This window comes from Aplysia californica, unplaced genomic scaffold (genome assembly GCF_000002075.1).
Source record: "Aplysia californica isolate F4 #8 unplaced genomic scaffold, AplCal3.0 scaffold00005, whole genome shotgun sequence".
NCBI classification, from domain to species: domain Eukaryota; kingdom Metazoa; phylum Mollusca; class Gastropoda; order Aplysiida; family Aplysiidae; genus Aplysia; species Aplysia californica.
In genome coordinates, this window is record NW_004797275.1 from 2,114,187 (window position 1) to 2,126,883 (window position 12,697).

Consider the following 12,697-nt stretch of genomic DNA (forward strand, 5'->3'; position numbering starts at 1 on the left):
CAGATCATCAGCGGCTACCAAATACCAAAGCCGAATGATAGTACCAAAGGAGAAATCATTGATCCATTTGTCAAGGTTGAAATCTATGGTGTTCCTTCAGATGTTGCTGAATATAAAACAAAAGTGATGGAGAATAATGGTAAGGTTTATTCCTGCTTGTGCAGTCCTCAAATAAACTTGTTATTAACAAATACGGTATCATTGTAAAATGAAGAGTACATTTTTATAGTATTGTTTTATCTTTGTCTAAGAATGTTATCAATTTTTAGAAGAGAAAATGCCACTTTTGACACCTTTATTTTTTGTGTCCTTAAGTAAATGTTTTTCAGTCTAAATAATTATCCTTATTGTCTTCAGGATCCCAAAAATAATATATCAGTTGCTTTCATAGAATGAGCTGAGGACTTTCCCTTTCCCTATAGCTATAGAATGGTTCACTGATTCTCGAATGTTAAGAACCCCCCCCCCCCCAAAAAAAAAGAAGTTCTGTGATGACAGGTTTCATATTGTCCCTAGTGTCGAAAAACTTTTCTTTTTACATTCGAACATTGAGAGAAAATTTTTTTAACCTGATGAAAGTTGCCAAAAATAGGATTGATATAAAAGATAAAACTAACACAAACCACTGATGTCAAATGAGACATGATGTAAGTCAACAACAGTGTTCAGACAAAATGCTGAAGCTCAACCAACATTCCGAGCGTTTATCTGGCAGTGAAGAGTTAACTTTTACAAGTTGTATGCCTACTTCCTATTTTGTAGCAGCAAGTTAAGTTGAAAATATGCAAGTATTAGCATTTTCTTTATAAAAGGACAGATTAATTACAAGCTTGTATTTACCAACCAAAATATGAAGAAAATAATTTAACTTTTTATTAGGTACAGTGCTGTGCAAGCAAGCAAACGTTTATGACAAATGAGGAAAACAAGCAGAGACAAGAATATGGCATCTAGTCAGTTGTTGTATCAACTTCTAAGAGTTAAGGGAGTTCATCATGAAGGTGGGATCTGTTTAAATTGTATTATTTAGTACCAAACAGAGTAACAGCATTTGTCTTTTTTAAAATTATTCTAGGGTGGGCAACTGTAATAGACAATGTTTTTATTTTTCAGGGTTCAATCCAAGATGGCGAGAAACTTGTTCCTTCAAAATCCGTGTTCCTGAGTTAGCATTAGTGCGGTTCACAGTGACGGACCACGACAGAACTCGGGACGACTTCATCGGTTACTACTGCTTACCAGTACTCAGCATTCAAGATGGTAGGTTCTTCTTTATTTTTGCACCTACTGTTCAGTTAGGTACAAGTTAAGACAACTCTTACACTGAAAAGAAGTTAAAGAAGCCGAACACACAGAAACATCCACCTACCACCCAAGCACAAAACAGTCAAGCCTGCTTTAACAACCACCCGTCCAAGATACTCTCCAGTATAATTGACCACTTATCACTTCCTGCCTTGCGTTTTTCCTGATAATGACACTGTCCAAAACATCCACCTAAAGCAACCACTACTCTCTTCAGCAATGGACGGCTATCTTGGACAATTTCAACTGTAGTAGTGATGACATGAATAAGGATTTGCTTTTAGGGTCCTCAAGTCTTTTCATCAACAAGTGCTGAAAAAAGGGAATGATGAGTATAAGAGAAAGAGAAAGTCTCTCTGCAAGATGGGTGGATATTAGTTTTGTTGGCATTGTTAGCCAGCCTCCGAGCTGGCGAAGCTTGACAAGATACAAACTGGGTTTTAGTTCTGGCCTGCCAAGATTTCTCAAAGTGTACTTGAAACATGATAGAAAGTTGATTAAATTTCACAGTATTTGTTTCATCTCTAACTCTGACTGTAGAAACGTACCTGTATTGTATTCTAAATTTTTACATAAAACATGTTTTACTTTGTCTTGATAGATAGCATGTAAAAAATGGTTCACTTCTGGTCGTTAATAAGCAACGTTTTTTTCTTTGTCTCTGTTAATTTATTAATTCTAAATCTTAGCTGATTAACACTACATATAACTCATTTCAGGTAAGCGGTGAGCCAAATTTGAAATCTGGATGAGTAGAATAAAAACATTTCATCCTCTTTTTGTTTATGTTGTGAGCTTTGCCATAGATGTGAATCAGACCTTAAAAAACATTGCCATGTGCACTTTACAGACTGAACATTGTTAAAAAGAAAATCTGTGCTGGAAATATGCTAATTTTTTTTACAACTCCAGTAAGCAAGAAAAAGGTTCTTCATCTCAGGAAGATGTACCTTTAGGTACGACACTTCCTAGAAAATTATTTCCTGAAAAAACACAAGGAGGTTATTGTAATTTTATAGTCTCAAAGTCCAATATTACGGGAATTTTTTAAAAGCCACAGATAAATCAATCACATCGTAGATTGACAATTGTGTTTGACACCTCCAATATTCAGTTTAATGGTATTACAAAACATTAAAGAGATATCGGTCAGGGAAAGGCAAATTGTACAAGCTATCTGTGACTCTAATTTAAGTTTTCCATGTTGGTATTATCTGTACCCGCCTGTATTCTTAACACCTTGCTTTATCTTTTTCATGAATGGTTTACCAACAAGTTTTCTTGTCTCTGTTTTCAGGTTTTAGACATTTTCCCTTGTTTGACAAGTACGGCAACCAGTTCAGCCAAACATTGATATTTACCCACGTAACACTGACCAATGCCTGAGGTGGATGAGGGCATCTAGAGATCAACTCGTGGTGCTGATGTCAGTCACTTTCGAGGAAAAGGACCAAATGCATCTGTCGCAGCACACCCAACTTCTAGTAGAAATAGGTTGTTCTTGTCAGGAGAGAAACATAAATATGTGTCAGAGATGATAGTGAAGATCTTTTTTTGTCCACGTCGTATCACTTTGTGCTTCTTCATTTCTAGTTTCTTCTCCTCATTACGTTGTTGATGTTTACACAACGTATTGAAAATTCCTTCTGAATTTAGAGCTATAAGAAAAAAAGTATACTCTTTTCCAGGTACCCTACTCTTGTATTCACAACATCATATAAACAGACTCATCAGTGCTGTAATATAGCATCTATTGAAAAAAGCTAACTGAGAATAGCTACTGATACTAGAGCAGTACTCTAGTAGCACTCTAAAACCCCCTTAGTGTTTGCATCAGTAGCAGAGTTCCATTAGTCTTCATTTGTGTGAACCTTGGACCAGCCAGAGCAGTCAGCTTTAGGGGACATTTTGAGAAGATCCACGTGTTTGACTTCTCCAGGACAGCACATGTTAGCATATTATTTTATACTATTTTTAAATGTCTGTGCATATGTGTACATACTTACATGAATTCACTCACGTACATAATGTTTCTATTCTATGTGTAGAAACGCATATTATTTTAATACATCTTCTTTTCTATAATATTCTCTCCTGCTTGTGTGTCATTGTCAATGAAACAAAGCAGATATGTTTTTAGTGAAGCAAAATGCTACCTGAAAGTGAAATGCTTCCGACCATGCTGACTCTTCAACTTCAATTGTCTTTTCTTTTTTTCTCTTTTATCTTTAAATGATACTCCCATTTTTATTTTTCTCACATGTCAGAATTTAATAAAGGACCCTTGTAAAGTTAGTTTTCCATTTTGTTAGACCAGTTATTTTACCTGTCCTCCGTCTTGACCTTTTGCAATATACGTGTTAGTATTCTTCGTAATTAAGTACCGGAGTGGTAAATACATAGAGTGCAGATTATATGCTGAGGTAAAATCGTATGTGTAAAAGAATAGTCTTTTTCTGCTCAGGAGTGATTTTACTACATTTTCTTTCCTTTGCTTGAGGACCTGAGTGTACTTGTGCTTTCAAGTTTACTCTTTCAAATATCACATCATGTCATGTTACTGCGATTATGATTATGTTCTAGCTGATACAGTGCATTTTGTTCCCGTTATCCAGTACTGGTACTGTACTTCTTTGTCAGCATTTATCATAATATTATCTGCTTCACGTGAAAGCTTTTCCTTTTACCTACTTGCTGCATTCATGAACATTGAATTTTTCTGTTAGCTTTGTGAATGTCTTTAGAATGCGGAAAAAAAAAGTTCTTTACTACTTAGTAAAGCAATTCACAGAAGCACTTTCATTTACAATCCAAAAGTAGGCCTACTTTTTTTATCCTTTTTATTTGAGCTTTTGAACACAATAAAGTTAATCATATTAATTATTGCGTATCCAGCAATCGGTATGATAAGCTTTGGTTTAGTAAACAAGCTGAAAGTTTGTTAATTAAGATAAAAGCTCTTTTTCTCAATGGAGGATGAACCGTTTACATTTTCAACAATGCTGTGCTTTGAAATAACCTGGCGGTGCATGAGATAATGACTTTTCAATATAGGGATGTAGTATATAGTTTACTAAATAATGTTTATTTAGATCAGAACTTACATTAGTTTAGATTAATACATGCTTCTGCAGTTAAATTCATGTGTTTGTATGTTTCCTTAGATTTAGTTAGATCACTTCATGTATGTTTATTTCAGATCAATACATATGTACATGTGTGTTTGTTTAGATGAAAACAACTTCATGTGTGTTTGTTCAATTCTGCTGGCAGCTGACCATTATGCAGTTTGAAAAATAACAACATTTTTCTACTTACATTTTATCACATTTTCTTTGATCTGGTAAATTTTTTTTCCACATCTGATAGTATTAATACTATCTTACATTGCTCACTGTTCATTAATCCTGAGCAGTGAAATTTTTAAATTGTTTTTTATCATGCACTGTGAAGAAACACCTCATTTGATGAGTCTACTCTTATCTCTTTTTTCCTTTGAGCTTTAAATATCTCTGTGATCCTTGTTCCCATTGTTTGGGATGGCCACTCACCAAATGTCGATATATTTGCCTTCTCTTGTGGAACGGAACGAGCTAGTGGTTATTCAGAATTATTCTGAAAGACAAATGAAAGTACACATACATGTATTTTAAGAAATATTGAAGCAAAGAAAACGGAGAAGCAGCACTTCTGTATTTGTGGGGCACTTTGCCCCGATTGCCGCTTGTTTGTCTTGTCATTGTTTCATTATGCAGTTGTCTTTACAGTGACTGGGGACCATTCTTGGTTTTATCTTATGTGTTGTGAGAGGTGAAATGGGGGGGGGGGGGGGGGGGGGGAATCAAAGCTACATTCCCACTTTGGGTTTGGGGTATATGCAAAATTGAAGGATGTGCAGAATTATGCAAGGCTTAGGCCTATATATAATATGTTATTTACAAAAGCAAGTCATTTGAGAACTTGAAAGCCACTTTCCACTTTACATGTATTAATGTAACTTTCTCATCTTGATAATAAACAATGAAATTAGAACATTATTCTTTGAAACCTATAATATAATCATTTCTATCTTTCTAAGATAAGAACGTGGTTTTGTGTTGTGTATGTCCAGCAATCATTAGCTACATGTATAGATCTATGTGTGTATAAATATATATATTTTATATATATATATATATATATATATATATATATATATATATATATATATATATATATATATATATATATAATACACACACACAGAGGACAGTTTTACTTGAAATCAAAATCCCTTCACATAAACACTTCTGAGGGAAATCAGAATTAGGCAAGTTTACCCTTTGATCGTGTTTCTCTTGTACACCCAGGAACAGATGCAAGCCAAGACTTTGGGTTAAACAGCCTATCATCCAAGTTTATTGGGTTGAGGTTCAACCCTAGAAAATCAACGGTCCCAAAGATAGGTGCACCACAAAAAGAGCAAACCACAATAAAGTGAAAAGTACCCAAAGACATTGAATCCTTCTGCTATCCTGGAAGTATAATGACAGAGAAAGGGGAAAAGGAAGAGGAGCTGAAATCAAGTCCTGCATCAAAGAGGCACAGGCTTCTTACACAATTTCACATCTTTGAACTTTGAACAGTATTTGGAGGACCAGGTATACAATACAATATTAAAATGTATATCATTTGGAACAAAGCAGAGGATTTTCAACTCATATGTGAAGTCGGTTTTGATATGTGCATTTGAAACATGGAACGCATCTCCTCAGTCTTGCATTACTAGGATCCAGGTTTTCTTCTACATGTGTCCGAGAAAGTTACTCAGGATCAAAATAAATAGGTCACCAGTGTGGAAGTATAAAGGGGAACAAGACAGAGCCCAATCAGAGATGTGGGGAGAAGACGTTGACTGGTGCTGATGGATTGGACATACCTTCAGGAAGCCAGACAGCTGCTTTTACTTTTACCAAATAAAAGTGTTGGATTGGAATCCACAGGGTAAAAAAGGGTCCAGGAAATGGTCATGTGAAACTTGAAGAAGAGTCATAAAGAATGACGTACAGATTAATGAAAAGACAAGGGATTGAACGAGAGATGGGGAATTGTAGGAAGTGTCTGTAAATGGCCTATACCCTGATCCATGGTGTGAAAGGCAATGATGATGAATTACCGGTACTCTCCAAGCAAATGTTCCAGTTCAGGGACTTCAGCCAGCATCAATGGTAGCCCGGTCAGGATGTAAGTTACCAAGGCCATGGTAATTTCTTTTCATCTGTATTTTTGTGGGGGGGTTTTGGATTTGGTTTCTGTCACAAGTGCTTTAAATTATTCTTTCTTCTTGTAGTGCACGTGTAGTGAACATTTTGTACTTGAGCCAAAGATTCTCTATTACGAGTAGAAAATCTTTGCTTGAGCTGTTACTGTTTATTTCTCCTTTGAATCGTGTATACAGTACCGGCATCTGTGGTGTAGCAGTTAGACGTTTCGCTGCCGTAAGCACGAGAAGGGAGTTCAATTCCCGAGTGGGTGAATTTTTATCAAATATTTCAGTCTTTCTGCTTAGGTGTTATATTACATTCCTCTTGGTCCGTGTTTGCCTTGACAGCAGGCAAAATCAGAAGCCAGCCTCCTAAATTACCTAAATTGTGTCGATGGGTTCATATAAACACCTCCGTTTAATGTACACAATGTACAGATCAAGACAATGTATGTGAGCATTCTTTTCTTCCTATGATCTCATTAACTGCTGCCATAAAATGTGGCCCAGTCTGTCTAATTAGGAAAACTGTTTAACTGTTTCATTCCCTATGCAAAAATTGTGACATTTCCGCAGTTAACTTTGTTAAAGTAGCAGTGTCAAGTTAAACCACCTCCCTAGTGGTCACACCACTCAACATTTTAAAACTTAATGTGTAACCCAACATTACTGAACTTTTTGGCACAAGGGGTAATTAACACATAATATACATCATGTATTAAGTATAATGTGATCCGAGCAGAAGAAAAGGGCATTGTCACAACATAGAAATAGTGATGATATATTGATATAGAATCTATATCAATTTTTAATTTAATTTTTCATTTCTGTTTGACAGCGGTAGATTATTTTTGTTTGATTTTTAATTCAATGAAGTGGTACTGTAAACCAGTTGTCAAACAAAAATGAAGTAAGGAGTCTTCAACTACTACTACTTGACTACTACAAGCTTTTAAAATTGATATCCTCATGATTTCCATTTTGTAACTTCTCCCATTTTACCCGTGGTTCCTCTTATATGGTTAACTGAAATCTATGACTATGCTGATGCACAGAGAGAAAAGATAACGTCAAAATGTTTGGTCATTCATAATACGGTAAAGAAGATGGTAGTACAATGTGCATGCTCTATTTCTATTATACTTATGTTGTCAGTTAATTCAATTGTGCATTTAACATGACCGTGTTGCGGAATTTTCCTCAATTCTTTTTGTACAAAGTTATGGAGTTTTGTTTATTGAATTGCGCCTTTTCTTTCACTTGTGTCTGCCATGCCAGTTTGTTAAAGCAACAAGACAAGGCCACATGGCAATATGCATAATCTAAACTGCAGTGCAACATGCTGGGTATAATTAATTCTGTATCGCACACTTCTCTCCGATGTCAGCACATTTGTGCACAATAAATGATTACGTGTACTGAAATTGAAATATAACGTGTACATATACTGTGAATTTTGTTCAACCAAACTCAGTATCTTGGACATGACAAAAAAGCAAAAGTGCAAAGTGTCATTGATTTAGATAGACACAAAGATGCAATCTTGGAGCATGTATAGTCCAAGTGCATTTTTGTTTTGTTGTTCGTGGAGAATAAGAAAAAGTTGTCGGTCTATTATTACATTATTATTATAAGATTTAGTCCAGGTGCAATTTAGTAAAAATGCGTGTGGGTCTGGTGTATGTCAGAATGAATAAATATTGTCAGCCCAGTTGCTGCCTGTGAACATAGGTACATCTAAATACACTTCTTGCTCACAGCGTACAAGCTTGGAGGTTTAAGTAATTTAAGATTGTCTGTTGTCTATAAACAGATCATTGGTCAAGAGGATGAAGTAACTTCAGACTTGTTCATGTTTACTCTCCTGTACAGTTTGAAATAGGCTGTGGCTGAAATGAGAAAGTAAAGCCGGTCCAGTATTTTACCAGCCAAGGCTGATACGTTAGTGCATTGTGATACTGGTACTGTTGTCAGAGGATTAACTTACTGAATGTTGAAAGGAGGCCTCTGGTTTGGGGGCTTCCTCTGTTCAAGACTCATGCCTTGTGCCTAGTATGTCTACATCATGCAAACGGTACGGAACAATAACTTATTTCTTTTACCTTTAGTCCATGCACATTTGTGATCACAACATGAATTTCTGTCAAATCAAGCTTTGCACATTACACACGATGTTCCCAGTGTCTTGGGCAGATTCCACATCATTACTGAATGTAAAAGTATCTATGAATGAAAAACAACTATTCCTAATGGCCATACTTTCATTACTGTAGAATGTACCAGAAATGTAATAATAGTAGGTCCTATATTGTATTATTCCATGTGTTCGGAGATCAAAAGCAAGAGCCTATACAGTATAAATGTCTTGAGAATAGTTTCGACATTTACCACTGATAAATGTTTCATGATACATTTCTCTTTTTGAACAAGAGTTTTTCACTACATTTTACTAGCAAATTTTTCCTCCTCTTTTTTGTTGCTTGTTTATTTATAATTTATTGGCTTTGTGACATTGACAACTACATTTCCTATGCATTAATACTGCTGCATTAGTATCATTCATGACTTCCAAAGTAAATACTACATGGAAATATAGATAGCTTTGAAATATACGTACAATTATTAATGTGCTAGGATGTGAAGACTTCAAATATAAATATATACAGTACTCATAAACATTTATGTATACAATCTCAAATCATTTTTACTTCACCATTGTGATTACTGCAATGTTCACACGTTTCATAAAATACTTTTTCAATGACTTCTATAGCTCTGTAGCGATTTATGTATGACGATTAAAGAATGAACGTTTTATATCTCTTGAAATAATGGGATGAAATCTGCTTTGGTGTTATAATTGATTACAAAGTCAGCTGTTCTCATTTGTACTAACTGAACCCTTCTACACCCTACCAGTTTCATTCTCATGAGTTCAAAAGAATCTTAGAATTCCACAGCACACCCACCTAAGCAATTTGTGTTTTAAAAGCCCCTTAATGTAAAAGTTAAGGAGGAAAAATGGGCAGTCACAAAACAAAATTCGAGGGGGAAAAAATCAGTTTTACATCAATTCTGTTCAACTGTTGGTTTATTATTTTCCTTAGTTAAATAGGAAACCTGACAAAAATAATATATATTTTAAACCAGTGGTCAAACAAAAATGAAATTATGAATTTAAAATTGATATTCTCACACTTTGTGACCTAGCCCTTTTTTTCGCATAGACTCCTCAATAAATTATCCTTCTCAGTCCTGGTTCTTACACTCTATGACTATGTTTAAGTGTCCCAAGAGGAGCAATAATGGACATGAAGTCTGTTATTTTTCAGAATCTGATTTAAGGAACGTTTGTTTAAAAAATGTAGTCAACCCTCTAGGAGTAATCAACCATAAATTTATGGCTGTGGTGTCATAGCAGATTTAGATTTAATTGTTGGTAATAGGAGCTGTCTTCTTGGATCCTTTCCAACACCTTTTCAACCATCAAATCAGACCACTTCACTGCACAAGGGTTTTACTTCTAGTTCCACGGAGGCAAAAGAAAGGACTGCAACAACCCCTGTGTGCCCCACACATGACAAAACCTGTAATTTATTGCCATCTTCATTCTCAAGTTCTATCCACACTTAAATTATCTGATCTGAGCATGGGTCATCAGTTATGAATGACTAATAGTCTTTAAAAATGCCTTTACTTGGTCACTTTCCATTGAAGAAAGTAAAGCTAAGGAGAGTGAGAATGGAAGTCAAGAAGAAAATTCACATTATATTCAAGATACTGTTATATCGAGAGGGAGGGGACTGGTGCGAAAAACCCGTTTTAGCAGGATTCTTGTTATAAGGGATCCAGTGATCAATTCAAGGGAAACAATAAAGTAGGCCTAATCTTTGAGTTTGGGGTTCTGTTTACATATGTACAGTGGAAACCTGATATAACAGGGATGTGGGAGTAGAGAAAAAGTCCTGTTTTATCCGATCCCTGTTAAATCAGAAATGCAAGGAAAGTAAGCATTTGTGGACTAATCCAGTTATTCATGGGTAGTTTCCCTTGCCACAAGTACCCACGAACAGGCGTTTTGGCACCAACTTTCTCCTTGACTCCTTAAACCACCCCAGAAGAGCTTGGTCCACAGCATCTGCATCGGGTAGTCTCATCTCCTTTCGTCTAGAGCAAACTTTCCTTTGGAGTATGCTGCCACTATCTTCTCTCTATCCTTGATAATGGTGTGAATCGACCCTTGTGGAATGTTGAACTGACGACAAATCTCTGCCAGTGAAGCTTGCTTTTTGTCAACAGCCTGGATTATTTCGTATATTTTGTCTATTGAAAGGCATTTTCTCTTGCGTTTGACATCGTTGGTCGCCATAATGAAAGAAATAGGCTTAGATCTAGGCCGACCGGACGTCCACAGAGTGTGTTAAGCTTAGATCTACACATACAGTGAAACTCGGATTTAACGAGCTCGGATTCAACGAGAACTCGAATTCAATGAGATGAGATAGATTCCCCGGTTGTTGTTTTTTAATCAATAAAAATAACCCGGATTCAACGAGCACTTAAATCAGCGAGCTCAGATTCAACGAGGTCGCTTCCAGAATGAACAGCTCCCGCAGACGCGGCTTCGCTCATTTTTCTTCCAGAACGAACTTTATCTATTCCTGGAAACCATCCATTGCACCTGCTTCGTGAACCATTATTCAATTAACCGATTGCATGCGACCAATCAGCGGCTTTTTTTTCATACCAACACATGCGTTGTTGGCACGCACACGTGTCTACTCTAGCGTGTGTCGGGGTCGGATAGGCAGCCTGCACACGTGTGACTGTGAGTGCATGTCGGGGAGGGGGGGCACTAGCAGTCCGGGCGATGAACATCGCAGATACAAACGCGTCACAGTCTTTTTCCCCCTCGGCAACTGATCATTATTACAATGATAGTCTTGACGTAGATATCTACGAAATGAATTGTGCGCTGGTCTATGGAATCAAAAGTTGTCGTATGCTAGGCTCTACACATCAACACAACTTTTTTGGTAAACAATCGAGATGACACAGGCGTGTGCATTTGAACGAATAGGTCTTTTATTTTTACACGCTCATAATATGCAGGCATTTTAGGCTCTGCTTGTGACTTCTCTTTATACATTACTTGCTCAGTGCCTGTAATTATCTACACAAAACCTTGTTTGCTATAACGAGCACTCGGATTCAACGAGATTTTAGGTCAGGCCCGGCGACCTCGTTGAATCCGAGTTCCACTGTACTGTTGTTAGTGAACAGTCAAAGTGTGGTGTGGTGCATGCGTGCGTGTTGCTAGGTTTCGAGCTAGATCAAGATCTGCAAGCACACCGCAGCCCTCTCTCGCTTCACACGCTTGCAGTGGCATGGCTTGCATAGGCTTGCTCCATCACTGCATTACTGTCTGTCCGTCTCTCTCTCTTACTTTTTACACATTGTTAACGAGCCTTTGTCTCTGCTATAACCGCTTGGGCTCCGATGAGGCCCTGTTATTGCCGATAACTTTTCATAGAGACAAAGAGTAGGAAAAAAACGGTGATTAAAAAAATCCCTGTTATTACCGGATCCCTGTTATTGTTATTACCGAGCCTGTTATATATGGTTTCCACTGTATTCTTTTTCACAGCACTGTGACCTCTCCATTCGGGCATCGGAAAAGTGAGAGGCATGGTAGGCCTATATAATCTATACTAGGCTGGCCTATCACGTGATGCGTCAGCACATGTCACACCCTCCCCACTCATTCGCTCCGGCCTTCACTGTTGGCAAACATGGGCTCTCCAATTCTTTGTTTTACTAGATCACCAACAAGTGTCTCAACTGGCGAGGTTTTACATGTATTGGCCTATGTGCTGTGCACTGCAGCAGCAATATTTTGCTATAACCGACTTGCGTGTTTGTCGGATATATATATTACTTACAAAGATAAAGAAGGAAACAGGTTTTAAAATAGTGTCTTTACAACAGACTTCTCGTTATTTCAGGACTCGTTAAAAGTGGACTCCACTTTACTAGACAAAGCCAAACCTTTTGACTTTAAATGAAGAACCATCTGAAAGAACTATAATTAGGCCTATAAGACAAATTCGATATTGAATAAGACACACAAGAGGCCCAAAAACACACGAG

The 12,697-nt window shown here is 36.9% G+C and overlaps 1 protein-coding gene across 1 annotated transcript in view; it reads left to right on the plus strand.

Moving 5' to 3' along the window:
* The window catches only part of LOC101861626 (1-phosphatidylinositol 4,5-bisphosphate phosphodiesterase eta-1), a 31,663-nt gene extending 26,320 nt beyond the window's left edge, over positions 1–5,343 (plus strand). The window contains exons 15-17 of the mRNA XM_005089377.3: positions 4–139; positions 1,114–1,260; positions 2,603–5,343. Coding sequence (XP_005089434.1) covers positions 4–139; positions 1,114–1,260; positions 2,603–2,691 — 372 coding nt within the window. The 3' untranslated portion in view covers positions 2,692–5,343. The remainder of the gene's footprint in view (positions 1–3; positions 140–1,113; positions 1,261–2,602) is intronic.
* The last annotated feature ends 7,354 nt before the right edge of the window (positions 5,344–12,697 follow it).